Source organism: Trichinella spiralis, assembly GCF_000181795.1.
Source record: "Trichinella spiralis strain ISS 195 chromosome Unknown Scfld9, whole genome shotgun sequence".
Lineage (NCBI taxonomy): Eukaryota > Metazoa > Nematoda > Enoplea > Trichinellida > Trichinellidae > Trichinella > Trichinella spiralis.
In genome coordinates, this window is record NW_003526948.1 from 1,076,671 (window position 1) to 1,090,548 (window position 13,878).

Sequence of the window (13,878 nt, forward strand, 5' to 3'; positions counted from 1 at the left end):
TAGCCGAGTTTGTGAAAATCGAAACAAGCCTTAATTGAAACGGAAATTCAATTGTCAGTTGAAAGAATAGTTCGTTTGTTTCGACTAATATTGTAAAAATTATCCATTATCCTTTAGCATTCAAAATTTTCAATGTTTTAAAGATAAAGTGAAATTGTTAAGTGAAAAGTTTTTAGAAATTCAAATAATATCTAAAATTTTGAAATTTCAAAAATATTCATTGACAGAAACAAAAACGAAATTAATTATGCACGTGGACTTGATATTATTTAAAATTTAATGTTAGCACACTTGTGTCAGTGAAAAAATCACGTTGTCGTCGTTTTAATCAGTAAAGCATGATCATGCTCATTCGGCTTGTTAGTTGTTCGGCAATTATCTATCACTGAAAAAAGAACACTGAAAATTTTACAAATAAGCAATAAAATTCTGTTCAAATAAAAATAGTCTGCCTGTTTGTTCCCCTCAGTAAATAATTAACATATCAGTCTGTATTTATAAAGTAATTCAAGGTCAATTTGATTAACTTTTTGAATATGAAATTACCGACAGCTTCATTGATGTGACAGTTTTAAGAATTTTGTTTTCAAAATTCATGTTTAGAAAGCAAAGCAACAAGATATAATTAGATCTCATAGCTTATTGAAAAATCGACAAGATCAAGCATCAAGAACAGACACGATGTCACATTTCGTGAGAAAAATCTCAGCCAGCATAGTTGGCACTGCTCCTCGTAAAGATACCGCAAAAAATATGGCCGGTATGCAGCTAGAGACAGATTTTGTACCCATAAAATAAAATAATTAAGAAAGTGCTCTTTGTTATAGGAGATTTTTTGGTCGATCCATTTTATTCTGGCCAGACAGTACATGCTGGATATTCTGGCAGAAGTGAATTATTTATTTTTGATAAATTTTAGTTTTTATTATTTTACATATTTTCTCTCTTTCCAATTCAGTACTTGCTGAGCGAATTCGCAGCATGATCGAGTCGGAAGATTTGCATGAGAAAACACTTCAAAGTCATCCACTGTTTTGTGAAATGCTTGTTTTGAAAGAAGACTTTGAAGATGATAGCTCAGAAAAGTATTCCTGGAATGAAAAATCTAGATGGATCAAATATGAAGAACGTGTTGAAGAAGGTGAACGTTGGTCCAAGCCGCACATAAGCCTGTTGGAAATGGAAAGTTTGCTACAGCTTAAAAGCTGTTTGAAAAATTGCAACAGTTCTTTCAACGCTCAGGTGGAAAGCTATCCTGATTTAGTCGGTAATTTTGCCATTATAATCATATATTTATATATATATATATATGTGTGTGTGTGTGTGTGTGTGTGTGTGTGCAAGATTAAAATTTTGTTTCAAATTACTACCAAAAATATCACCATTATTATTGGAATATAAAAATATTGGAAAAGTTGAATTGTTCATTCTATTGTTGATGATGATGCATTTTAGAAGTGATCGTTGAGTCGTGGTCAAAGCAATCAGACATACCAAAAAACGAATTAAAAATTTGCAGATCTATATTATTGGCAAAAAAACATCATTTGCGAAAGCAAAAATTGCGTATAGGTCAATTTTTTTCACTTTCTTTTGCATGTCATGTTTTGCAATTTTAATTTTGAAAATATTAATGAATCCATTTATTCATTAGGTGATATAGCGTCTGGAGAATCATTTCTTGGTTTGCTTGATCATCAACCTGACGGTGGAGAAAACAGCAAAAGTTCATCAAAACCAGCAACACCACCCCCTCCAAAAGCTGCCCAGTCTAATTTATTAAGAAAAATTCCAAAAGATACAGAAGGTGCGAGCATTTTGATTGGCTACGTCAAGGGAATAAGCAAACCGATGGCACATTTTACTCGTCTGGCAAAAGGAGTAATTTTAAACGAAATGTTCGAGGTATGTTGAAATTGAAAATTAGCCAACCTGGATCGTATTTTTGTTCTATTTATTCTGAGCTTTATATTACATGCAATTTTAGATTCCAATTCAGCTCAGATTCATTTTCGTTTTACTCCTCCCCTCTAATCATACAGAGCAATGTGCCCAATCGATTGGAACTTGCCTTGGAGCACTGTTTGCTGATGAAGTACTTATTATGCATCTATATTTAATCCTCTTTAGAATTGGATACTGATACAAATAACTAAAAACATAATTAATCATGTTAAATTATTGTTGCTTTGTAGATTTTTTCAAAAGTTTGCTACAAAGCACAAGATTGCAAAGATCTCGCTTACGCTGTTGATGAATTTACTGTTCAATCTATAATCCTTCCAGCTGGAAAGTGGAATTTGTCAATTCGACTTGAACCACCGGAAGGCGGAAATCTGGTGATATAAATTTATTCAACATTTTCACATTTTTGTCATTCATTATAGTTTTTTTTCCATTTTAAATTTAGCTTCAACGTACAATAGGTAAACCTAAAGGACCAAGTGATTTCAGTTTAGATGAAAACATGGAAAAAAAATTAAAAAGAACCGGCAGGTAAAAACAGAAATAAATAATTTCAAATTAACATTTAACGTAGAATCTTTGGTGAAATTTAGAATCTTCGGTGGGCTGATCGAAGATGTTAAAGAAAAAGCTCCTTGGTTCATCAGTGACTTCACTGATGCATTTAAAGGACGTGTGACACAAACAATCGCTGCAGCAATTTTTCTATTTTTTGCAAACATATCAAAAATTATAACCTTTGGAGGTGTTATGGATCATGTTTTAGGAAAGGAAATTGTACGTTGACGTTGACAATTACATCAATAAACAATTCAACTCATACGCAGATCTATACTACATATAATGCATTGCAGGGAACAATTGAAAATGTACTGGCTGGTGGAATATGTGGTGTTATTTATGCTATCTTTTCGGGACAACCAATTTGCGTACTGTCAGCTACTGGACCGTGCCTTGTCTTTGAAACAATTCTACATTCATTGTGCAAGTAAGTTTGATCGAAAAATAAAACTTATACTTCACGAAATGAAAAGAAAAAAATGTATTATATTTATGCAGTTGTTTTACAACTGAGCAGCTGATTATAATTTCACATTTTGCAGAAATCAGGGATGGAACTTTTTATGTGTAAGATTTTGGGTTGGGGCTTGGACTGCTGTTTTCTTGTTAATTTTCGTTGCTTTGGACGCCTCGGTAATGGTCAGCTGGATAACAAGATTCACTGAAGAAGCGTTTGCCACGCTGATTTCTTTAATTTTTTTGGTCAAAGCAGTGGAAGAATTATTTGCCATTGTTGCGGAATATCCTATTCTACCAGAACTTAAAGTAATAATTTTATCAATACAAAATAAATTATTATAAAATACTACAGTTTAAATTGTCTTTTATTGTCAGAAGATAGATTTTAATTGAATAACTTTTTGTTTTGGTAAATTTAATGCCATCTGTTGCAGGCAGTCTGCAACGCAAATTATTATACATGAAATACTTAATTTTTTCTCGTCTTTTTCAACTTATAATAAATGATAAATCTTATATACAATATCACATAAAAATTATGCTAGTCAATAAATACAATATAATGATACAAAGGTACAATTACTTTTGTAGAAGAAATACAGTAACATTTTTTAGATTTTCCTAAATGATACTATTTCTAATGGAACAAATGGTATGATATTTGCAAACAGAGATATTGCTTTGACTTTGCCAGAAGAAATTTTTAATCACACAATAGCAGGTAAAAAAAACAGAAGATGCTGCTGATAAACAGTGAAATATAAATGCTAAATTTAGAATGTTTACAAGCTGGCCACGACTATCAGAATGGCGAATGCATCATGAGGCTACAAGTGTTTCTATTCTCAATAGTGTTGTTTTTTGCAACATTTGCAATAGCATTTGCATTGAAATGGTTCAGACATTCAGGCATATTTTCTAGTTGGGTAATTCAATTAATTTCCTATATCGTATCAAATTTTATGAATATAAAAAAGAAGAAAACCATTCTTTCATTATTATATTTTTTGGACAACTTTAGACGAGAAACATCATTTCTGATTTTAATGTTACAATAGCAGTTGCACTGATGACACTTACAAACTGGTACTCGGGCTTGAATGCACCTTGTCTCCACGTTCCAGACAGATTCATTGTAAGAAATGAGAAATAAAACCTAAACAGATATTTATTTTCAGTTTAAATGGCAAAATGCTTTTAGCCAACAACGAACCGAAGTTGGTTTATTAATCCGTTGCATGTTGACCCATGGTGGATTGGTCTCGCAGCCGGATTTCCGGCGCTTCTGTTTAGCTTGCTCATTCTAATGGATCAAAACATCACCTCGGTGATCATCAACCGTCCAGAAAACAAAATTCAGGCACTTTTTTTTTTACAACTGCTCATCCTTTTTATTTGATAATTTCAATTTAAATTAATGAGTAAAATTTAGAAAGGATTCGGTTATCATTTGGATTTGTTTGTCATTGCATTTTTGATGCTGATCTGTGCCAGCATGGGTATACCATTTTACGTTGCTGCAACTGTCATCTCGTTGATGCACATGGAAAGTTTGAGAATTGTATCAGAAATTGCGGCTCCAGGTGAAAAGCCTGCTGTTTTGGGAATCAAGTAAGTAAACACAAATATGCATGGATAACAGAAATTAATTATTATTAACTGAACAAATATGAATTGCATTGCGATGAAATGAATGATGATCATTTGATTCATTTTATTCAAAGGGAACAACGCGTCACTGCTGTCATTGCTCATCTGCTCATTGGATTCAGCATATTCTTGACGCCACTGATGAAGGTTGATAATAAAAATAAAAATAAGAAAAAGCAAACATTTACTCGTGTTTATTTTTCATGTTTGACAATTGATAAATAATTGCATTGTTCAATTTAGCTCATTCCAATCCCAGCTTTGCTTGGAATATTCCTGTACATGGGCATCGTATCTTTGATTGGGCAGCAAGTAAGTTGTCGTTCGTTGAGCATAAATTTGAAATTATCAATGAAATTACAGTTTATACAACGTATATTGATTGTATTCATGCCGACTAAGCACCAGCCTGACTATCCGTGGTTGAGAATGGTACCTCTTCGACGTATTCACCTGTTCACCGCCATCCAAGTGGTCAGTTTTGTTCTACTGGCAATCGTTGAAGAAGTGAAACTGATCTCAATGGTCTTTCCAATGATGGTAGACGTGCTTGCTTTTTAATTTTTTTTAATTATTTTATCTATAAAACAAATTTCAGTTGGTCGTTTTAATTTGCATAAGAAAATTTTTTCTGGGCTGGCTTTTCACTGACAAAGAGTTGAAATATTTGGACGACGAATTGCCCGGCTGGAATGAAGTGATGCGACCAACAAGAATCAACAGCTGCGTTAAAAATAACGCCGAATCAATAATCATTGCAAATCAAAAAGGCGAAGATATACAACTTCTACCACCATCACCTGCACTAGCGGCAGAAGTGCATACGTGACATGACAGTTGAAGAAAACAACAACTCGCATTATAATTAAATTTTTATCTTAAACATGGCCTCGGGGTCAAGATTCATTAATTTATCATCACCAATATACATAGTAATAAAATATATGTGATAACAATAAGTCTGTTAATTTCAATTTATTCTCATTTTCAGATGCCACACATTTACAGCTGTTGCTGGTATTTAAAAATAATGAAAAGAAGTAAAATTTCGTGCGACACAATAAATAAGGTAAAAAAATGTAACAGAATGTTTCTCGTATTAATTTCACCTTTACGATGTCTCCATTAATAATAATAACAACAATAACACTATTATTAATATAATGCTATCATTGTCATTATGAATAACGCATTATACAATTGACGAATTCTTCATTTTAAAAGTAATAATGAAAAACAAACGAACATGACAGTGAATATTTTTTACCGTATGACAACAGTACGACGGTAATGGTAAAAATGAAAGAAATACCATACGTAAGTGTACTCGCACCGGTAAAGGAAAATTCAAAATAAATTTTCATCATGATCATCCATTTCATTATTAAATAATACAACAAACAGATACCCAATAATACAATCAACGGCAAGACCTTTTCTCAAAGGCAGCGTTTTTCAATTGGGGCTCGACAAAACGGGCATCGTTCCAACATCGAAGCACAGACGGCACAAATTCCGCTAAAATATTCAAAATAAATAAACCGAACAGAGCAGAAATTATTAAAAATTAATCACCGATGATGACACGGCTGCAGTACGACCAATCCGGGTTTGTCGTAGCACAAATGGCAAGATCCATCAGGTACAGAACCTTCTTGGAGTTCTTCCATCTTTTTCTTTCTAAAAATATTACAAATTTTTTTTCACTTCTTGCAACTGAAATTCATTCTGCATATGCTAATATTTTTCATGACCAAAATTTGACTGACTGACTTCGACAATCTATATTCTTCCCTTTCTTCAGTGATTGAAGAACAACAAAATGCACATTAAATTGTGTCCAATAGAAAAATTCCAATTTTTGTCACAATAATTAAAAAATATAACTGATAATAAAAAGCAACTTATAATATGAGTAAGTGAAAAGAGAATTTATTTAATCAATGAGAACAAATAAATACCTTGGAAGGATGACTTTCTGATCAGGAGAAAGAATTGCGTAATCGTTAAATTTGCAAAATGAAATATCTGGCGGATAGAGAAATGGATCTTTTCCAAAATTGAAACGGCACTGTTGAAATGACATAAAGCTTGCGGCGGCAAAAAAGCCCATTTTTGCATGAGCGAAAACTTCACAATGGGGAGTGCTGATTGGTTTGCCGTTTAAATAGAAAACAATATTCTGACTGTCCATATTAAGCAAACAGCCCAGAATATCTCCTATAGAAAAAAATTATACGAAATAATAATATATCATTTCCAGATTGGAATTCATTAAATTTCAAAAACCTGGCTTCCACTGAGGATGATTGTTTGAAACACTGTTGGCGTTGTGCCAAATCAACTGTCGACAACCATCGTAAGAGACTGAAAATTCGTCATCGCCAATACCGTAACCTTCCTTAAAATTTTCAAATTTAGAATATCATTCATATATATATATATATTACTTACGAGATTCAAGAATTTGCTGTTTTTTGTTGCCCAACCAATTTGCATCACGCCTGAAGTTACAATTAATGCTTCATAATACCATACTCCTTCGGAGACTTGAAAAGTGCACCGAACACTTTCAAATGATGATACATCACTACGAGCCTGAAAAATACAAATCAAACAAAAACTAATCCAATTAACATGCAAACAACAATGAAATTGTAATAAATACTTCGAGTCCATCCGGAGACAATTTCAAATATTCACTGACATCGTTGTGGTTGAGCATCACGTTGATGCCATCAGTGTTGAAACGTAAATAAGATAAAACTCGACCATTGGCCACAACTGAAACAATATAAATAATGTGACCAACACATACAACAACAACAACAACAACAACAACAACAGGTACATACAAACATTGTCCAATGCCCATTGAGCGCAGAAACCAACTTCACGTTTGCAAAAATTATCATCATTCAACCAACCTTCCAACATTAACAATGGATTCGAATCCAACGAAGCCAAACGATTGCAAATTGACAATTTACATTCACCTGTATAAAATATAAATATACAATCTTTACATATATATATATCGAGATTATTTTAAACAAGAAAATTTTCTTCTATACATGTAGATGCAAATTTTTCCAACGCAATTAATGAAAACAATATCACCAGTGGATCATCGATACGATGCTGAAAATATAGCAAAAAGAAAAACGAAGATGATTTAAAATATATACAAGCAATTCAATTCAATTCAAAAATCACTTGCCAAATTATTCAACAAATAGTCGATAATGATACCTTGAAATACAGCAACACTGTACGGACCTGAAGTGACTGTAATATTCACAAAAAAAAAGAAAATTTATAATATTTAATTCAAATCATCTCACCTGCCAATTTTTCAGCAATACAACCCAACACCAACGACAAATTGCGATGCCAATAAGATGGCAAAATTGCCATAAAATTTGGATAAGAAACATCCAACTGGGATAGCAACTTTCTCACCGATTCCTTTGTTATTTTTAAAAATGAAATTGTGCATTTATGATAATTTTTTGGCGCTCACTTTGGTTGGTAGAGGACTTTCGTCTAAAAACAACGTGATCACCACAGGACCAAGTGGATTTTCTAATGGAATGCTTTCGATCATTGTTTTCACAATCAACAGCCAGCCTTCTTCATTTTCAGCAATCAAATTCAACTTCAACATTGACGATGGCAATTCTTGATCACTGCAAATGATGATAATTTCAATTTTCATAATTGACCAATCAAAAGAAAAGAGGGATAAGGTAATAAAAATTTGAATAAAATACTTGTTCACTAAATGTCGAATGGCAGAAAGAGTTTCCAAAATTAAATTCTTCACATCCAAACCAAGAAAGCGCAAACGTTGACTATGCAATGCCAAAGCATCGGATACAAACGTGCCCGTTTGCACCGGTGCTCGCCTTTCAGGCGTGCTTCGGCTTTCACTGTTTCTCGGCTTCAAAAGACACTGCCCCATTCGGTTAAACTAAGAAAACAGAAAAAAACAATTGCAATTAAAATTATCTTTCAATTTAAATAATATACAAACAGATAAACATATGCATGCAAATACAATAACACACAAATAATTATATACAGAAAAAAGTAATGACGAATTCACAGGCTTAAAAATAAGAATTCACAAATGCGCAAGGTCAATATTTGCAGTCATTAACAACAACTGCTGTTGACAACATCACTTCAGGGCATCAATGACAACAAAAAACAATCAAAAATTGTGTAAATCTTAATGCGAAAATGTTCTTTCTCATCTATGAAATTTTTTGATAACAAATCATTTTATAATATTCATTTTTAGAAATAACTGCAATAATTTTCATAAGAACTTATCAGAATATATAAATAAAAAAAACGAATATACTACTAATATAATCTTCTGACTTGAATCTTGAAAAAAATGCTTCATAAAAAAATTATTAAACAAGTTTACTATGCTAAATGTGGAAAAACCATACAACTGCACAATTTTAATAATTAATTATCAGTGATCATTGAATAACCTATATCGGACACACTAACTGCTTATTATCAGTTGAGATAAATTTCCACCACAGAAAACAAAATAATCTTACTTTTATTGTTTAATTAAACCTGACAATAACCCTTCAGATAAGTATTGAAAAATAAATTAAAAATGCTTTTCATCTTTTCAATCATTATTATTACAAAAACATATACCAGATATTATTGGGCCAAAAAGCAACTAAATCAACCGGATGTATCTTTACCATTCAATAAAATCATTATTCATCAAAACTGGCATATATAACAGTGGAAACAAAACTGATGGTTAATTTTAAATTGAAAAACTTTACATCAATACAATAATAATAAGAATTTGCATATAGTACAGTGTGAACGTGCACAGTGATCAAAACAATTTAACCATGAAAATACAATATTAATGAAAAAAAATTATTACACAACTAATGAACGCAACATTTCTCAATTTCTATCAAAATGAAAAGTCAGCATCTTGTCACTTATCATAAACAAGCTCGACATTCACATTCACAAAATTGAACGCATTCGTTGAACATGAAACTTTACTTGTGAAAAATTTCATGTTCAGCAACAGCAAAACAAAAACCTTACACCACATCAATAATCTTTCAAAAATAATATTTCATATTTTTTGTTTCAATGAACTAACAAAAAAATCAATAATATGCGCAACCGAAATGAATAAAACAACTACAGAAAGAAAAATATAAAGTTACCTAACCAATAAATTGCTATAATTTTCACAAAAAATGACATTAATCAATTCAATTCACTAATTATTATTCCAACTACTAAAGTTCACTGTAATAATGTATTATTCAATTGAATTTGGTTTCTCATCTTCATCTGAAATTATCCACATTAATAATAAAAGTGCACTGTATATAATTCAAACAATTATAAGCAAGTTCCATTCAAATCTACTTTTCACAAACAGGCTTTTAACATAAAGTACAAAAAGAAAAAACAAGCACATTATATATATATATATATACATAACTAAAAACAGCAAGACATTTTTCAAAAATTAAAATATTAAAAAAATAATAATAGAATACTTTTCTGTCAACTAGTCTCATGTTCATTTGCAGAAAACAGTTTCATCACATCAATTAACGACTGACTGTTCGACAGAAACAGCACATGATAAATTTTTCAACTAATTAACCACTCAATAACTAGACGTCAATATTTAAATTTAAAAATATAAAACAACCTCACTCATCTATTTGACCAATGAGAGTACATGCAGAAAAAAAACCATCAAACACATTAAAATCGAAATAACTTATTCAAAGTTGAAAAAATGATCAATATATAATCAATAAATCTAATCACAGAAAACCAAAAAAAACAGCAAATAATTTTTTCGCATAACGTGAAATTGTCAAACAAACTGAAGCAGTTGAGAAAGATTGAACAAAATCAGTAACATCATTAGACAAAAAAAACTGCAATGCAAAGCATATTTCAGAAAAAATCGATTCCCCATTTTAAATCTAAAAGCAGCACCCCAAAAATGGTTGGCTTAAACAATTTTTGAATTTTCAATTCTTACGCTGTCAAGTGGTAAAAAACAATAAGCTAAAGTTCAATTTATCATTGAAAATTCATTGAATATTTCTGCAACAATTTTCCAAAGAAAGCAACTTGGAAATTGATAAATTTTGATGACTTATTGAAATGAAACTATTTAAAAGGCCGAAATTTTTAAAATCTTCAACTATGCAAGTATGAAATAAGTGAAAATAAAAATTTATTTCAGTAAAGTTCAACAAAGCAAATTAAGCAATAGCGAAGAACAATATGATAAAATAAAAATGTCATATTTTACCGCAAAGCAAGAAGGCAACAACCCGGAAGTGGGTTTTCAAGGTAACAATACCCGGATAAACTGAAAATAAAATCGGGACAGTTTAATCAACCAAAAATTAGTCATTACCAAAACAAACTGATACCAGTTAACAACAACTGCCAACATCCAATGATCAAAGTAAAGTGTGCATTTTTCACCGTAAGAAAATAATGATAATTAAGACAAATTAAACAGTCAGTAATGTTCGATTATTTTTTCAATTAAATTACAATGTCCATTTTCCAGAATGAAAACAACACAAATTATTATACGTTTTTACGCAGTTTGTAATTCAAAGAGAATAATTTCGAGCTATTCTTGCTGTAATAGTGCACAACAGTAGCATCAACCAGTTGGGAATATAATTCAAATTAACTTATTTTATACAGGATTTATATCAAACAGTACTCAAAAATAAAACGCAATAATTTTAAAATGTACAATGTAATTTTTGATTCGTTTAAAATTACAGTGATATTATAAAGAATATAGAACAGCGGCATTTTATCATCGGTGTTGACAGTTTTTGTTACATTCAACGTTATTTCAATTCCTTTATGTTATACAATTAAACAGTTCAATCAAAAGTGAACAGATTATTTAATAAGCTCAAAACTCAAAATCAATGCATTCTGTTTATATTTCAAATTTTTTAAGAAAATGAATAAAGTCATATCAGTGAATTTATTTAAAAAAACAATATCATATCAAGTTTTAAAAAAGTCAAATAAATCTAACATTGATCATTTATGAAACTGCATTCATGACAATATAAATAAATATATACAAATATACAAGCGTATGTATTTTTGAAATTTAATTCAAGTAAATAATTTGAATGTTTATAGTTAATTATTAAAATGAGAAACTGAACCAAGAATTAAAATAGCAAGAAAATAAAAAGTGATGCTGAAAAAAGTGATTAGTGTATTTGATTTGCAGGTACAGTAGAATTTTTTCTTGTTCGTTGAGAAGGAATTATTTGTTATTGTTATATGGAGAGAATTTTTAAAAAAATAAGCTTTAAAATATTCAGAACATAAATTTAAAAAATTTTATTTGAAATCAACAGCGATAAATTACGCGAATAATAAAAAAGTAAAAAAATGAAAAACTAAACTGTGGTATGGATGAAAATATTTCATAATGGAATTTTTTATTTTAAAATTATAAAATTACAAAAATTGAGAAATTTCAAATAATTACAAGTTTAAAATTGTAAATTTGGCGTCGAGTAATTTACTTTGATTTGATATTGTGAATTCAAAATTTATTGTCATTAAATAATTTTAACCATAAAAGTGGAATGATAAAATTTTAAATTGTAAAAATTTAATGTAAAAATTGTTAATAATGACAATTAATTATCATTATAGGAAACGTGCGCGAAGATTAACACATCGCTGAACGTGATCATCATGACCTACAAAAGTAAAATAACCGAATTGACATTGTTGTTTAGGAAAATTAGGGTTTGTGGTTTTACCCTTTGTGTTTGTTCGTCATTTCCGCGAAGTTTCAAAAGATCATCTACATTGAAGTTTTTCTCTGAACAGGTTCGTATGTGTTACTGTGTTTTGTGGTATTAAATAGGGTTTTCAAGTTTATAGAATTTTATTTGCAATGATTTTGTTTTGAAAAGCAGCATTTTGACTAGTTAATATTTTGTAGCACGTATGCAGAAATATATTGTCCAGATTTATTCCATTTTAACTGTGAAGTAGTTTGCGGTGCAGTTATTTTTTTAAAGCATATGCCTTAAATAAATTTTTTACGTCCTACTAGCATGAAAACATTGAAAATAACAGAATTGGTTTTATCATTTCATGTAATGCACTTGTAACTTATTGGCGAACAAAATATTTGGTTATTTTTAACATTAAATTTTCGAATGTAATTTCTAGCAGTTTTCGGTAGGCGTGATAAATTTTCTTTTTTTTGACTTTGTGTGCTTTAATATTTGTAAGAAGAGAGAAAGTCCAGTTAGTTTTTTTGTATGTTAATTTGAAAAGAGGTCGACGAAAATGATTATTTTTCAAGTTTTAACAATTCCATTCGCTCCATTATTACTATTATTATAAGTTTAATGTTCAGTTGTGCGTTTTTTTTAATTCGAATTGGAGAATATTTCAAATGTTACAATGAATGAATGGATAAATTTAAAATAATAATAATATTAATAAAAATGAAAAGTTGCAATGAATATTTGGTAGGTGAGATAATTATTGTTATGGTAAATGAATTGTTTTTTCAAATTGTGTAATGAATTAATTTTGACTGGATGGAATAATTGTTGAAGAAATATTTGAATGGGGAATGTGATTATTTGAAAATTGGTTCACCCGCAATTTCATACTGTAGATAAGAAATATTGACCGATGAAAAAAGCGTTTCATTGTTTGTTGTACTGTGTTGTGTCAACAATGGGAAAAGATTACAGAAAAAATAGGTTGATAATAGGTAATGAATTTCTAGGTTGATATGGAATATATTGAGTATTGAAAAACAGAAAGGAATAATAATAATAAGAATAATAATAATAATAAATGTAAAAGGTTAAAGAAGGAAATGTAAATGGAGAGAGAAATAGTCAATGTTTGACGACAAAGCGGGTAGGTAATGTTGAAAAAAAAAGAGAAGTGTGATGAGATTATTATTTGAATTAAAATTATATTTTTATATTTTTTGTAAATGATAAACTTAATAAATTTTAAATTATTTTAAAAAATATTTTTTATTGTATTGTATTGTATTGTATTGTACAATATATATGTATGTGTGTGTGTCGACCGGCCGAAAAGTCCGGACGGCCTTGTCATTGGAAAATTGACGCCCTGCTGCGCGCTTCTGCTTGCATTCTGTTCTGTGTGTGTATG

The 13,878-nt window shown here is 30.2% G+C and overlaps 2 protein-coding genes across 2 annotated transcripts; one reads left to right on the top strand and one right to left on the bottom strand.

The window, feature by feature from the left end:
- Nucleotides 1-981: 981 nt before the first annotated feature.
- On the top strand, nucleotides 982-5,464 carry Tsp_09552 (anion exchange protein). Its single transcript, XM_003371309.1, has 16 exons — nucleotides 982-1,267; nucleotides 1,655-1,905; nucleotides 1,988-2,095; nucleotides 2,196-2,339; nucleotides 2,411-2,496; nucleotides 2,559-2,742; nucleotides 2,820-2,953; nucleotides 3,069-3,159; nucleotides 3,601-3,706; nucleotides 3,763-3,911; nucleotides 4,007-4,120; nucleotides 4,418-4,596; nucleotides 4,710-4,782; nucleotides 4,879-4,947; nucleotides 4,999-5,175; nucleotides 5,234-5,464. Exons 1-16 carry the CDS (start codon nucleotides 982-984, stop codon nucleotides 5,462-5,464), a joined length of 2,382 nt encoding a protein of 793 aa, XP_003371357.1.
- A 610-nt stretch (nucleotides 5,465-6,074) lies between these two features.
- Nucleotides 6,075-9,374, bottom strand: Tsp_09551 (cuticle collagen rol-6). Its single transcript, XM_003371310.1, has 13 exons — nucleotides 9,322-9,374; nucleotides 9,094-9,100; nucleotides 8,409-8,608; nucleotides 8,159-8,324; nucleotides 7,980-8,103; nucleotides 7,852-7,923; nucleotides 7,524-7,631; nucleotides 7,304-7,419; nucleotides 7,090-7,233; nucleotides 6,925-7,036; nucleotides 6,597-6,855; nucleotides 6,211-6,315; nucleotides 6,075-6,153 (listed from the first exon to the last, which is right to left on the bottom strand). Exons 1-13 carry the CDS (start codon nucleotides 9,372-9,374, stop codon nucleotides 6,075-6,077), a joined length of 1,545 nt encoding a protein of 514 aa, XP_003371358.1.
- Nucleotides 9,375-13,878: the final 4,504 nt, after the last annotated feature.

What these genes read in the sequence shown, in the direction of transcription:
- Tsp_09552 (XM_003371309.1), top strand. Translation starts at nt 982, where the DNA reads ATGATCGAGTCGGAAGATTTGCATGAGAAAACACTTCAAAGTCATCCA. An exon ending in AAGCTATCCTGATTTAGTCG is followed by an intron (nt 1,268 to 1,654) that starts GTAATTTTGCCA and finishes TTTATTCATTAG; the next exon opens with GTGATATAGCGTCTGGAGAA. An exon ending in GAGCACTGTTTGCTGATGAA is followed by an intron (nt 2,096 to 2,195) that starts GTACTTATTATG and finishes GTTGCTTTGTAG; the next exon opens with ATTTTTTCAAAAGTTTGCTA.
- Tsp_09551 (XM_003371310.1), bottom strand. Translation starts at nt 9,374, where the DNA reads ATGGTAAAGATACATCCGGTTGATTTAGTTGCTTTTTGGCCCAATAAT. An exon ending in ATTCGACATTTAGTGAACAA is followed by an intron (nt 8,325 to 8,408) that starts GTATTTTATTCA and finishes CATCATTTGCAG; the next exon opens with TGATCAAGAATTGCCATCGT. An exon ending in TATTGCTGAAAAATTGGCAG is followed by an intron (nt 7,924 to 7,979) that starts GTGAGATGATTT and finishes TGAATATTACAG; the next exon opens with TCACTTCAGGTCCGTACAGT.